General features: G+C 42.5%; 1 protein-coding gene across 1 annotated transcript; it reads right to left on the bottom strand.

Annotated features, from left to right (window-relative positions):
- Positions 1–254: 254 nt before the first annotated feature.
- SNRPA1 (small nuclear ribonucleoprotein polypeptide A') lies at positions 255–13736 on the bottom strand. The gene is made up of 9 exons (XM_026510339.4): positions 13569–13736; positions 11570–11717; positions 9811–9889; positions 5953–5999; positions 5566–5668; positions 4853–4932; positions 4363–4438; positions 3599–3692; positions 255–708 (listed from the first exon to the last, which is right to left on the bottom strand). Exons 1-9 carry the CDS (start codon positions 13648–13650, stop codon positions 650–652), a joined length of 768 nt encoding a protein of 255 aa, XP_026366124.1. The 5' UTR covers positions 13651–13736; the 3' UTR covers positions 255–649.
- Positions 13737–15332: the final 1596 nt, after the last annotated feature.

Genomic DNA, 15332 nt, shown 5'->3' with positions numbered 1-15332 from the left:
TAATGAAGCATCCAACAGCTATGAGGAAATTGCCGTAGCCTGCTCACTGGGCCAAGACTCACCCCCACTCCCCAACCATGCCCTAAACGCTGGAACGTGCTGCCCCTCTGCTCAGACTCCAGTAAGCAGAAGCTGCATTCCCCTACAATTTTTCAAATCAGTAATTAAAGCCTGGCTGCCTTTAATGAAGCTGTTGTTATTCTTTGTATGGGGGGGAAATGCACCAGAGATCACAAAGTCTTACTGATAACCACTGGCAGCACACAGATAATCTTGAGTTTTATTAAGAATTTAAAAATCTAAACATTTTATAGAGGCCCGGGAAGCCTACCTAGAAACACTGCCCTTGGGCATTTCCAACTTTCCCACAGTCCATATACCTCACTGTACTGCACCCCCCCCCCGCCCCATGACAGACAACTTGGCAGCACAGTGAATATCGTTGTGTTTTTACTATTTGTAGAAAACTGGCATTTAGATTTCAAAATTAGTAATATTACAAAATTACCAGCAGCAGTCTTAAGCATTTCAACAATGCTTATGAACTTCACTTTGCTGACCCAAACAAGGCTATTATTCCAAGTTCAAGAAGCAGGACTTGTCCCAAGGAGGCACATTATACATCCTGCAAGGACTCAGGCCACATTGCTCAGGACCCGTTTGGGACTGTGTCTTCTTCCATCTCCTCTTCACCATCATCAGTGGGGCCTAAAGAAAAACACAATGCCAGATGTCATGTTGATTTCAGAGCACGTGCTGGTTCCGGATGTGAGGGGCCATTCTGTGAAGCCACTGCATGCTAACTCCTGGACTAGGGACAAAACCCCAACCACAGCACCTGCCCTCAAGGAGCTTAGTGTCCAGAGACCACCTGTCTTTGGCAGGTATGGGAAGGGACGGTCATTCCTAGGGAAAGGGTCACAAAGGTGTTTTACAAAAGTCAAACTCACTGACATTCTAATGACCCATTTTGGTTGAGAGGCTAATTCAGTTTTTGGGAAGGTAAAAAGCTTATACTTTGTGGTTCGTTCTTACCACTACCATAGGCAAAGAAAATGGGAATCCTCAAAAAACATTTGGATAGCTACTACATGCCAGTTAATGAGAATATTCAGTGACTTTTTGTCTCTCAATTAGAACAAGGATGGCCATAACCCAGTCTTACATTTGTTCATCAATTTATGACAGATACTGGGGTCAAGGTATTCTGGAAAAGGAAATGTTTTAACTGTATGAGTGTTTGGGAAAATTATTCTTGTTTAAGCCTACTGCTTCTACAGTTAGCCCCAACATCAGATTTCTAGATACAAAACTACCAGGATAAGAATGGCAGTCGAGTTTGAGTGTACTCAGAAGCCTGGGCCCACTGAAATCTATGGAGTACCCTGAACCATGTCTCCTTTCCTCTTCCCAGTGAACCTGCAGGTGACAGCGAAAATCCCAAGAGATCCTAAGGCCCAAGTAAAACATTTTAGGGGACACAAGTCAGCTCAGTAATTTTGTCATAGGACAGTCACAATAAGCCACTGTGAACTGCCTCGTCCCCCACCTATTACCACTGAGCCTTGAAAATCCCTGAGACTTCTAATGCTCTCAGGACGTAAGGCCGCACCCATCACAGTCTACAGGGCCCTGCGCGGCCTACTGCATGCGTCCCCTGTTGGCTCACCTCACCACACTCTCCCTGGGCCTTGAACTTCACTCCCACTGGCCTCTTTCAGTTCAAGTGGGCAAGGCTCCTGTGTGCCACAGGTGCTTTACCCATGCAGTCCCCCCCGCCCCCGTGCCCCCAAAATGTCACTTTGCCTTTATTTAGTTCAGCAATTCGCAAACACTTTAGTTTTAGGACCCAGAGAGCTTTTGTTTACGTATAGTTATCAATACCATATTAAATTCATCAACACTGTATTAGAAATTAAGATCAAATATTTAAATAGTAATTCATTAAAAAAAGTCTCCATTACATGTTAATGTTTGTTTTATTAAAAAAAATAACATTTTCCAAAACAAAAATATTTAGTGAGAAGCTTGGCATAATTTCTATTTTCGCCTCTCTGTCATGTCTGAGAAAGAGCCAAAAGCTGGACCCTGGTATTGGCTTCATCAGCCCACCTGCTGCAACATGTTTTTTTCACTGAAGGAGATAAAGAAAATCAGCCTCACACAGACGTGCAGCTAGGAAACGAAGGTGTATTCTAACAGTCTCTGTAGACAGTTGTGGGTTTTCCTGTTTGATACTATGCTAAAACTTGACAGAAGTGGTAGTTTCTTAAGAATTAGTTGCAGTATGGAGTCTGAAACCTTATGTATGAACTTTTCATACTCTCTTACTTGAAAAATCCATAGATCTATCCTGCTTTCCTTGAAGTGACAAATTCACTTCATGTTCGAGAAGATACCTGCCTCTCAACTGGAACAAATGCTAAAATGCATGGAGACAACCATCCCACTCAGGCATGCATTCACGCACACCGCCCCCATCCCGTCACCCAGGATATCAAAAGTCGTGCACTTAAAAGGTGATATTTAATAACATTAATCTCTTTGCTTCGTGAAGGATGTTCTTAAGTGAAACCAGTGTACATTTTTCTAAGAGAGCGCACAGCAGTTTAGAATGAGGACTACTGACATCCTTTAGGCCACTGCCTTGACCTGTGCCAAGGCCCCAGCAGTTTTACCTGCCATTTACTCCTGCGTCATCAGTGCAAATGTTAATAATGTTGGGAAAAGCAAGTAACACCTTAGTGTTATACAAAGTTTTGACCTCACAGATGCCCACGGGATCAAGGGCTACACAGTGAGAACCGCCGGTCTAATTAATGTCTTACTCATTTTTAGCTTCTGTTCAAACGTAATTTGCCCAAGGGAACTTTCCCTGATTTGCCAAGTCTAGGTAGAAGCCCCCGGTTACCTTCATATCAAAACTTGTAATACGCATTATTTTGAGTAGTTTTTTCTTTACACCTCCAGTACCCAACAGCCTGCCTGACACAAAGTTGGCAATCACACATTAGAATAGCCAACATTTACCAAAAATGTATGCTCATGTCAGACCCTGTGCTAAGTGCTACCTATGAACTATCCTACTTATCCTCCCAAAAACCTTTTGAGGTTGGTACTATATATTACCTCAAATTTAATGGTGAGGAAACGGACTTAAGATTAAGTGAAGATGAAGAAATTCACCCAAAGACAGAGCTGGTGAGGCTAAGATCTGAGCTTCATGCTGTTTGGCCCTGAGGCTTGTGTTTCCAACCAACTACTAAGGTATCTATCCTACACACACCACACACACACACACACACACACACACACACACACACACACACACGGGTCAAAGTCCACACGGTTCCCTCTAGTGTTCGGTTTCACTGCATGGCTAGGGAATAATGTATGCTTCAACTTTTACAAAAAAAAACACTCAAGAGTTCTATGCCAGAATATTCTACATCAAATAACTTATCCTCAAAGAGCACACAAAGAGATTTCATGTACATCAGATGCTAACATCCTTGAGTCATGGCATCTGAACTGTTCTGGAATCACTTCAAGCAGAACATTAATTTGGCAGTCCACAGACAGACCGTTATGTCCTGACCTGATCTGCGTTCCCGGCCAGGTATCTGACCAGACTGTAGCAAGCCCTTCAGCCGCTCCACTTCAGCCAGGGTGGACGCATTTGCTATAGCATTCTGGAGGACAGAAAACAATGGAGATGGACCATTAATTGCATCTAAGGATCAATCACCCAGAAAACCCCATAGAAGTCCACGGCAACTTTGTGAATCGGAATATTAAATACTTCTGTTGGGGCAAGAATTTTACTATCACGTTGAAATCAACCCAAAACTGAATCATAAATTCCCAAAACTGGTAAACATATGTGGACCCTCTCACATGAGAGCAAATAATCACTGCACATGTACTAAAATTTTAGTAAATTAAAGCATCGATCTGGAACTCTGTTACTGGATAATTTAGGAAGCAGTATTATGAAATTAGCATTTCCCACTGATCGTCAAGCAGATCTTTCAGACAGCAAATCTTTGAAAATAAAAACTAAGGCAAACACTGAAACAGCACAGTAAGGTAACTAACTTAAAAAAAAAAAAAACATATCCTGGGAAAATGAGAAAGAACTGGAGCTGCCTCTGCTTTGCCTGGCTCATATAGGGAATTCAAGTCAAAGTCAAGTAATAACGTTATGCTAGTTCCTTCCTTACACACAATGTAGCAGGAATCTAAAGGGGGGCGGCGGGCGGGGGGGGGGAACAACTGTAATGTTTAGAACTTGGTCTATTACATATTTCATGTCCTAAACTCATGGCAACTCTCTCCAGTCCAAGAGTCTTAACACATTACCTTGATTGCTTCTACATCCCCCGGAGACGGCCCACCTTTCTTTTTGTCGGTTGGCAAACCAGCACCTGGGTTGAAACTTGGGAGGGGGAGGGAAGAACGCAACTGTTAAATCCACACCAATGGAAAGTGCTTCTCTTTTACTTTCAAAAAGCTTTTGAAAGTAATTCAACCAGTGTAGTATCTTATCTTTGTTAACAAACTGATACAAGAAACTCTCTCCTTCAGAAACACCACCCGGTTCTCATCTTCCTCTAGAGAAACAGCAGGAAGTATACAATGTTGCATTAAGACTGAACAGGGAAGGCTTTGCTAACCTGGTAGAAATCTCATGGGATGCGTGAACCATTGATATCAGGTCACGGGCTATCATCACACAAACTCAATACTGTATTAGTCACAGGTGTTTTGTTTAATTCTGTAGGAGGCAAAAAGCCAGACAGATAGTGTTTCTGAAGGTGAAGTGGAGTGAAGTTGGATATCCGTATCTTACGTTTTGCTTCTCCTGGCAATATCCTTTGCAAGTTGTGCACCCCGTTTGCCCTTGAACATTTTCTCTGCTTCCTGACGCTCCTACAGCAACACCACACACAGAGTTAATGGAAATAGGAATACCACATGCATTTAGATGCATTCCTCAGAAAACACGGAAGAAAACTCTCCTGAAATACTCTGGGCTGGTAAAAATATCAAAAAGCCAATTTCAAAATAAAAGGAGACACACGGCCTTGCCTTCTCTGGTGAGGCTCCCTGAAGACAGTTCCCCCTCCTAGTTTCAAGGAGGAGCTCTGGACGAACTAAGAAGGTTTAAAAAGAAAAGAAAAAAAAAAAACAAAAACAAAAAAAACAACCAAAAACACTCCCAGTAAAGGGAAAAATCACTCTAACAATTAAAGCTGCTGAAAAAATGGATTATATTAAGCTCCCCACAGGGGACTGTATCTAACCGAGTCTATTGCTGACGGTGCTCACGGTGGCTCTGATACCGTGCTGCCTCTGAACCGGCAACACTACACAAGACATCGTTAACCCCAAGTCCTACTATAAACTCTGCTATGAAAAATAAATGATTTGACATTTTCTTTCCCACGTTTTTATTACAAACAAAAGCAAAACTCATTACGCAACTGAAAAAAATCAATAACAAAAACATAGAACAAAACACATGAATCTCTAGTGACTTACAACCAACAGAATACTACTTACTTTTAGTTTCACCTTCTGGAAATCCAGTACTCTGACTTGCGGAACTTTATAAATTACATACAGTCTGTAATGCTTCTTATTTGTTACAGGATTTCTTAGAATACTATAAGAAAAGGAATAACACAATGCCAACCTTATTCATAACGCAGCATTCAAGAGGTCCATTTTAATAGAATCAAATGAGTCCATAAACTAAGAAAAAGTTCACATTTCAGTGTTATTAAGTTAACATTAGGGAAGTTTTAATAGAGCACTGGACCTAAAGAAAATATTTTCACTCCTTGTTTTTAAAAGGTCCTTCTTACTAACTGAGTGTTTTAAGATCAAGGCTAGTAATGGTGTTATGATAAAGGACTTCACTGACACCACCACAAATCATTTCCATACCTTAGGTAAGTCAGTGATTTGAGAGATGCCAAAGGGTCCAGATCACCCTGTAAAAGAAATGGCCGTACGTAAGAACACGAAAACCATAGGCTATTTTGAGACTCTGAAACAGAAGATGCCTTTGGAGCAAGGGCTCCTCTTCTCTTCTATTTTTCACTGCCCTAGCACCTAGCACAATACTAGCACAGCACAGATGCATAATAAATCACTGCTGACTAAACTGGTAAGCAGATGTGAGCTTCTTCAACTTACAATCTTAGCCATAACAGTTTCTGTCTCGACAGCAGAAGAGACAAAAAAATCTTACTTCCTGTAGCAACCTCCAAAGGGCTAGAATTTAAACCAATGATTCAGAAAAGAAAGACATGTCAAAGTTTATGTAACTTCAGAGCAAGTTATTCATGCAGAGAACCTCAAACTGGAACTCGGGGTAAGGTGGTTTTTCCCACTAGTACCTGTACACGCCTGGCAGTGACACTGGTGTCCTATCATCATTGGGGGCGGGCACCTTTATTCAAGGCTCCCTCAAATCACTTCAGGTAAGTATTCAAGGACAAGGAGTATAGTGGAAGGAAGGAAGGAACAAGGAAGGAAGGAACAAGGAAGGAAGGAAGGAAGGAAGGAAGGAAGGAAGGAAGAAAAGAAAGAAAGAAAGAAAGAGAGAGAGAAAGAAAGAAAGAAAGAAAGAAAGAGAAAGAAAGAAAAAGGAGCCAATTATGGGACAAGGGCAGGTTAGTTTTTGAATCTTCCCAAATTACCCCATAAAATATAGTACAACAAGGATAGCAAAAGCCTATGGTCAACAGCTACAACTAACTGAGATGAAAAGGCATTCTGGCAAGAACGCTAAAACAGGAACAGGTAGGGACAAGCCACCGTGAGAGCTGCAAGACTTGCACAGGGCCAGATCTGCACAGGAAGCAGCAGAGGGCAAGCAAAGAGGCATCTGAGAAACCAGAGTACTCCGAAATGACCAACAGCTCAGTCCGTCTGAGAGCGGCCACCAGCAGATCTGAACATCCCCATCAGGAGTACAGCAAGTCTGGGACGCCGCCTGGAGGGGCTGGGCCATTTGGGCCCTCACTCTTAATACTAACCGCAAATGGTATCCTTTCCAGGACAAAGCCCTACAGTGAGGAGCAACTGCTAGGACCAGACTGAAATTGAGCTGGACAGGGGCAAGAGGGACAATGAGAAAAAAGTACAGATAAAAGCAAGAGGGGAACAGCGCCAGTTCAGAAAAGCTGCGGCCATTTTTAAATGCTTCACAACCAACCATCAGGGGGAGCTCTAGAGCATGCTACCAGCGATCACCACTAAAAGAAAATATACAGGATGACCTAAAAAGGGACAAAGACAAACATCCCATGATCTCACTTGTATGTGGAATCTTAAGAAAAAAAAAAAGACCAACTTACAGCAACAGTGTTGAATGGTGGTTACCAGAGGCTGAGGGTGAGGGAAAAGGGGAAATGAACTATTGATAAGAGTACAAACTTTCAGTTGTAAGATGAATAAGTTCTGGAGATCTAATGTATAACATGGTGACTATAGTTAATAATAATGTACCACTGTATACTTGAAATTTGCTGAGAATAGATCTCAAGTATTCTTACCATACAAACAAAAAAGTAAATATGTGAGGTGATGGATATGTTAGTTTGGTAACAGTAATCACTTCATAATGTATACATCTATCAAAAATCACATTGTATACCTTAAATACATACAATTTTTATTTTATCACTCATACTTCAATAAAGCTGCAAAAAAAAAAAAAGGAAGGACAAATGGCAACTTTTGTTACACTCACACACAGACATACACAAACTGTAAAACATGATGATGTCTTGATGGGTTTCTTAAAGGCAGAATAAATAAATAATATGTTGGGGGTATGAAATGTTTAAGGTCACTGTATTAAGAAACTAAATGTACTAGTTACCTTGAAACTTTAGTATGTATTTTTAATTCCTAGAATACTAAGAATAGAAATAAGTAATTCCTACACTATTAGCAGGAAAGGAAGAATGACAGAGAGAGAATGAACACAGTAAAGGAGAGAAAAAGAAATGCAGAGCGGGTGGGTCAAATAATAACCTCCAGAAATGAGAGAAGACAAACTCAAATATACCAGTAATAAATTAAGTGTAAACAGACCAAATACTTCATTTAAAAGAAAGACTTCACACTGTATTTAACAAACAGTCTTATCACATGCTCTTTTCAAGAGACAAATCTAAAATACAAGGTATAGAAAAGTTGGAAGTAAATTTTGGATGGAAAAAAATGATCATACAAATACTAAGTAAAAGAAAGCTTGTTTTGGCACATTATAGCAGATAGACAACAAGGTAAAATAGCACTAAAAGAGATAAAGAGGGGCACGACACAATAAAAAGGTTAGTCCACCAGGAAGGTATTAGCAATTTAAAATCTGTGTATATCAATTAAGAGAATTTCAAAATATATAAAACTTAAATGGACAGAACTCTAGGGAAACTGTCAAATCCACTATCATGTGTGATTTTAACATACCTACTTCAGTAACTGATAGCACAAACTCAGCCTTCATCTTTACAAACAACTTTAAATATAATTACAACATACACAAAAACACAAAGAGCTCTGGGCCCTGCGTGGCTCAGGCCATGATCCCAGGGTCCTGGATGTGAACCCCATGTCCGGCTCCCTGTTCAGTGGAGAGCCTGCTTCTCCCTTTCCCCCTTGCACGTGCTCTCTTCTCACTGTCTCTCTCTCAAATAAATAAATAAAATCTTAAACAAACAAACAGCCTCTATCATGCCACAGATTTCCTATGAACGTGCACTTTGGGTTGAATACCTCATACTAATTTTAGAAAAGACAGGGCCTCAGTCCAGTGCTTTCTTACTTTTGGAGTCAAGTACTCCTCTGAGAATCTGAAGGAAGCTCTGGACCCAGTCCACAAGGAAAGAAACAGTCATGGAAACAGGGAAGGGAGGTAAGGTCATAATAACACAAAATCAAGTTATATTATACAGACTTACACATCCAATGTTTAAGTGAAAAATTAAGGTTACAAAACAATGTATACTATGAGCTCAATTTTGTTAAAAATTATACATACAGAGCAGAAACTTAAAATGCATGAAAAGAAATAGGTCACCATAATTACACCCAAACAGAGAAAATAAAACTTGCCCTTAGCTCACAGGAAAACCAATTCCAAGTGGATCACTGATCTCAATGTGAAGAGTAAAACAACAGTTTCTAGAATGTAACTGTCCAACAAAATTTAACATGTTACATATGTAACTGAATGTTTTCTAGTAGCCAATTAAAAGAAAAAGTGTAACTTATTTTATAGTATGTTTTTAACCTATTATCCAAAATATTACCATTTCAATATCGATTTAAAAAATTGATAGCTTACATTTTTTGGGGTACTAAGTCTTTGAAACCTGCTATATATTTTACTCTTAGTATGTAGCTATTCAGAGTGGCTGCTTGTGGCTAGTGGCTACCATATTAGACACTGCAATTCTAGAAAAGAACTTACGTTTACAGAAAACAACTCTTTCTGTAGTGGAAGCTTGACAGACCATCACCAGTACTAGCAACAACAACAGCAAAAGACTAATAAATTGGACTACGCTTAAATTAGGAACTTTTCTATCCAGACACCCTAAGACTGTCAAAAGATGAGCTACAGAGTAGAAAAGGCTATTTAACTGAAAGAGGCCCAGATCCTGAATTACGAAAAAGGACAAAGGATGAGGAGCTAATTCTCTGGATTTTCTAAACTGTCTCTAAGAGGCATGTGGCACCTTTAATTCCTCCCCCCAAATGCATTCCCCCCCCCCCCATTCGACTTACCAGTTCCACAAGACTGTTGTTGGTGAGAATGAGTTCTGTCAGACAGGGTAAAGCCTGATCAAGTCCCTCACCTATACGGCTAAAATGGAGGGGAAAAAAAGACTCTTCGTAAAAGTGAAAAATAGGTAAGCTAACAATTTTATCTAAGTCCTTGTACAGAAGATTTCAGACTCCAAAGGTGGAAGAACTTAAGAGATCTTTCTCCCAACACCCTAACTGACAGAGGGAAAATGAAGCACAAAGCAGCAGCCTTATCTAGGGTCACAGGGTTAGTGAGTGGAAGAAGTGGGATGATTTTAGAACCCATGCCTCCTGAGGGTTGCCTGGGGTTCTTTCCGTTACCATTTTGTCTAGTGAAAGCTAAGAGAAGAAGAAACCCCCGAGCAGAACAAACTGCTTAGCTTACTTCATGACTTCTGTGCAGGCGGCGCAGAAATACGAGCTGCATTCACAGCTCAGGGACAGGACAAACGACAACTACACCCTAAGGGAATGTAAGCTCATGAGAAATATGCCTATTTTAAAAAAGCAAGTCACTGGGTTGCCTGGGTGGCTAGTTGAGCATTTGACTCCTGATTTTGGGTCAGGTTGTGATCTCAGGGTCCTGGGATGGAGCGCTGAGTCAGGCTCCATGCTCATCAGGGAGCCTGCTCAGGATTCACTCTCCCTCTGCCCTCCCCCCACTTGCACCTGAGTGCACGCTCTCTCTCTCTCTCAAATATATAAACATATCTTTTTAAGATAAAAATTAAAAAAAAACCACAAAAAAGCAAGTCACTACCTCGTACTTCTTAAAGACATTGTCTATAGACCTTCAATAATGTTTCTGATAAAATTCACTCAGAGGTGATGAAAGAGGGTCAAAAAAACCCCTCAATTACAGCAAGTAATATTCTAAAAATCAGTTATAAAGAAAAACAAATGGCAGAGGATATGAGGTAGAGATGCTCAGTCAAAAATATAATTGTTGGGGTTGCCTGGGTGGCTCAGTCAGTTAAGTGTCTGACTCTTTTTTTTTTTTTAAAGATTTTATTTATTTATTTGACAGATATAGAGACAGCCAGCGAGAGAGGGAACACAAGCAGGGGGAGTGGGAGAGGAAGAAACAGGCTCATAGTGGAGGAGCCTGATGTGGGGCTCGATCCCATAACGCCAGGATCACGCCCTGAGCTGAAGGCAGACGCTTAAACCGCTGTGCCACCCAGGCGCCCCAAGTGTCTGACTCTTGATTTTGGCTCAGGTCATGATCTCAGGGTCCTGGAATAAAGCCCTGCATGCCTGCATGGAGCTTCACACTCAGTGGGGAGTATGCTTGACGATTTCTCTTCCTCTCCCCTTGCCCCTCCGCCTGCTCTCATGCGCAGGCACGCGCGCACTCGCCCTCGCTCTCTCTCTAAAATAAATAAATAAGTCTTCAAATACACACACACATATATATAATTGTTGAAATTTACATATCTTTTTAATATAAGTCTTCTGATAATTACAATTATTGTTTTAGAAGCCAAAATATGTACAAAACAGCATGTTTGTAATTTAAATATCTATTATCATGAATATATAAGTACTTCTGAATAGATGCAAATAAACCAAGACCAATACCAAGTTAATCTCTGGACCTGTATGGGAAAAGTGCAGCTTATTTCTCATTTTAAGAAACATGTAGGCTCAACTGGCAGTAAGTACTATGGCTTCTTCAGGGAACACTGCAACATTTACTCTTGGGGGAAAAAATTACTTTCCACTAGCAGACACTTACCATATTCTATTGTTGTTCACTAATAATGTTTTCAGTCTTCTCAACAAAGGAAAACCATCCAGTTTCCTGATTTCATTGTCAGAAAAATCAATAGCATCAAACTGGTCTAAGGTAGCACCTAGATTTTCAATGACAGGAATTTTATACCCTGTAAAATGGAAGACAAAAAAATACACAAGTATTAATATGGTTAAAAGGTATATTAAAACCGAAGCCGTACTTCATGGTAATTTGACTCAAAGCTTCCATTTATTCAGGAAGTGTTTACCTAGCACCTACGTTGTGCCAAACATTGTGCAAATAACTGGTACATAAAATGAGGAACAAGAGTCACACGTCCTAGCTGCCAAGAAGCTTACAGTCTAGGGAGTGGACATGAACAGAGTCATGACAAGGCCAAGGGCTATGATAATGAGGACACTGATCAATAGCAATATTGGTAGCTAACATTTGCAAGAGTATTTACACAGTGCTTCACACTGTTCTCACCAATGCCCCAGAAGTAGTTAAATGGCATAATGAGAATTTACATCTTAAGCTGCTTGTAGTCAAGTGTCCAAGTCTTGTTCATACATTGTGGACAACAGTTCTTAACCTCTTTTGCAATCCCACAGGCCATAGAACTTATCAGGATATCCTCCTGATATCATGACAGTTCCCCCTTACTCTACACCTTCCCCAGCTCCAATTCAGAGTTCAAGGTCAACAGTTTACAGGCAATAATAAACCACCCTGTGAACAATTCACTCAAATACTCACGGATTTGTCTAAAATGGCAAAACTACTGTACTAGCTGGCAGAAGAAAGAAAAGAACCCCAGCCTCCGTTAAAGTACATAATTCAGAGCTGCAAGGGTTACAGCAAAGTAAGTGCTACACCAAAGCAGTATCCTCAACACTGGAGAGACGGCAAAGATCAATCTGCACCGAGAGCGAAAGTGGTCAGTTACTTTTGAATGTAACTCGTTAAACTGAATTTCAACAAAATAAAAGCACTGGGCTTTGTCAGCAAGGAATCCAAACCGAAAGCGGAGCCCGAGGCAGGGCACCTCAGCCAGTGTTGTCCCCGTGGAGCCAAATCTCAGGCCCAAACTGTACTACTGTATTATCTTATTCCCAGAGAAACTGCTCTTCACATCCTTCCTAAAGTCATTTCCTTTAAATGCTGATTAGACCGCAGCACTCCCAATTTCTTAACAAGCCTTACTAAGGTTGAAATGGCTGCATGAATTTGAATAGTTCAAAGCTTCCACCACCTTACACAAGGCACTCGTAGTACAAGCCTCTTTAGAAAAAAAATTTAAGGATTTTATTTATTTGAGAGATAGACGAAGAGCACAAGCAGGGGGAGCGGCACGCAGAGCGAGAGAGGGAGAAGCAGACTCCCCGCTGAGAAGGGAGCCCAACTAGGGGCTCAATCCCTGGCCCCGGGGATCACGACCCAAGCCGAAGGCAGACGCTTAAGCGAAGAACCACCCAGGTGCCCCTACAATGTTTTGGTAAAAGGGAAATGTAAGACAATTGAAGCTAGTAAAAAAGAAATCTTGCGGATCCAATCGCTTTTGTTCTCAAAATTCATTTCCTCCCTCGCAAATTATGGGTAATTAACACGTAGCCTATCTATACTACCACAGTAACAGTTCAACGTATTTACTGAGAAGCAACGAGCCGCTGAGCACTAGGATTACAACTACCAACATTTTCCCAGCTCTCTAACAGTTCAGACTGCGAAATACGCCAAGCAAGGCCTAGTTGAGGCCCACGCGTGTGGATCAGAACGCGATCAATCAATCGGCTGGACGTGTGAGTAGGAGCGGGGATAACTGAAGCCTCAGGAGGGCCTAGGGATGGTTTTTGGGTAGCAACGGCAACACTCAACCCCGGGCGGTGCTTGGCGCCCATAATGCAGGCCTGCTGGCCAAGCGCCGGCTCTCCGCGCACGCGGCGGGGTGGGAACCACTGGGCTGCGCGCGGAGGCCCGCCCACTTCCCTAGACGTACCCCGGAGGTCCAGCTCGCGGTCCCGCACGGCGTTGGTGTACTGAGCCGCCTGCTCGATCAACTCCGCCGTCAGTTTCACCATCCTGCCGCCTCCCGCTGCTGGTGCGACGGCCCGCCGGCTATTCCCGCCGCCTCCCGCCCGCCAGACTTCCCGGCGTCCTCCGCGCCCCGCCGCAAGGCAACACCAATCGCAGCCGGCGCATGCGCGCGCAGCTCGACGTCCAGGCAGAAGCAATCGAAGAGCGACGTCCCCGATCTCGTTCTCTTTGGAAGCCCAGGCGAGCGCTGAGCTTGTGGCCGGCTCTGGGTTCTTCTTTGAAGCGTATCTGGAGGAGGGCCCCTGATTCCAGATGTCTGTGTCCGCAAGTAAGCAAAATGTGAAAGCCCTCTAGTGGAACTTTCTTATGCATCCATGCACCTCGAGGTGGGAGGAGACTCTTTCTGTCCTCACTCCACCCAGGAGGGACGGGCACCCGTGGGATCCAGTGAAGGGGGCCAGGAACTTCAGGTTCCCATTCCGGTCCCATGCTTTGGCCCCCAGGCTGCCACGTGAGAACCAGGGCAAGGTCAATCATAGGGCCACTTCGTTGGGATCATCCTACCGCCCGGTGAGCCCGACCCATCTCCGCACACCCTTCAGTTTTCTGTTAGGCCTGTGATCTCCAGACATTTAAATATTTAATGGAAGCATGATATACAGAAAAGTGCGCAAACCGGGAATTTGCAACGTGACGAATAGCCACAGAGTGAGAACACCTGCGTTGCTGCCTCCCAGTCCAGAAAAAGAACACTTTTCTGAAAGCCTCCTTCCCTTCCCAAGGCAACCAGGAATCGAACACCATAGATTAGTTTTGCTTGCTTTTTTCCTTTTCTTTTTTTCTTTTTAAGATTTTACTTATGTATTTGAGAAAGAGAGAAAGCACAAGGGGTGGGTAGGGGGCAGAGGGAGGAGAACCAAACTTCCCCTGAGCAGGGAACCCAACATCCCCTGCGTCCCAGGACCCTGGAATCATGACCCGAGTGGAAGGCAGACCCTTAACCAAATGAGCCACCTAGGCTCCCCAAGTTTTGCTTGCTTTTGATACAAATAGAATCATGCAGCGTGCTTTCCTGCCTGGTTTCTTTGGCTTTGTACTATGACTGGAATCCACCCAGGTTGCGGAGCAATGGCTTGTTTACTTTCGTTGCTGTATAGAATTCCATTGTGTATCTTATACCATAACTTAGTCATTCTGCTGTTGATGGACATTAGGGTTGTTTCCTTTGGGGGCTATTCTGAATAATGCTGCTATGCATATGCTTGTACATGGATCCAACGCACACGAGCCAGAGTTTCTCCAGAAGTAGAACTTCTGGGACATAGGGTATGGTATCGTCAATAGGTAATGCCTAACAGGACAGGAGGCTGAAATAATACACATACTGTAGCTGTGTGTAAGGGTTTCCATGCTTTCAACCTCAGCCTCATTAGTACTGCCAATATAATTGTGATTCAGGGGAGCCTGGATGGCTCAGTCAGTTAAGCATGGAACTCCTGATTTCGGCTCAGGTCACAGGCTCTGCATGGAGCCTGCTTGGAATTATCTCTCTCCCTCTGCTCCTCCATGTGCGAATACTCTCTCTCTCTCTCAAATAATTGAGGGAATTCTGGTTACTGTGTAGTGGTATTGCACTATTGTTTTGATTAGCTTTTCTCTAATGAGTTTGAGGACCTTCTCATGTATGTTTATTCGGATATCTTTTGTGAAGTGCTCCTTCAAGTCT

Source organism: Ursus arctos, unplaced genomic scaffold, assembly GCF_023065955.2.
Source record: "Ursus arctos isolate Adak ecotype North America unplaced genomic scaffold, UrsArc2.0 scaffold_28, whole genome shotgun sequence".
NCBI lineage: Eukaryota > Metazoa > Chordata > Mammalia > Carnivora > Ursidae > Ursus > Ursus arctos.
The sequence above is the reverse complement of the archived record's forward strand: the minus strand, read 5'-3'. Positions and strand labels throughout refer to the sequence as shown.

Bases quoted from the DNA above. Each gene is read 5' to 3' on its own strand.
- SNRPA1 (XM_026510339.4), bottom strand. From the start codon at position 13,650: ATGGTGAAACTGACGGCGGAGTTGATCGAGCAGGCGGCTCAGTACACC. The intron at 9,890-11,569 runs GTAAGTGTCTGC...CCTCCATTTTAG, and splicing joins GTGAACAACAATAGAATATG to CCGTATAGGTGAGGGACTTG. The intron at 4,933-5,565 runs GTAAGTAGTATT...GTGTTGCTGTAG, and splicing joins TCCAGAAGGTGAAACTAAAA to GAGCGTCAGGAAGCAGAGAA.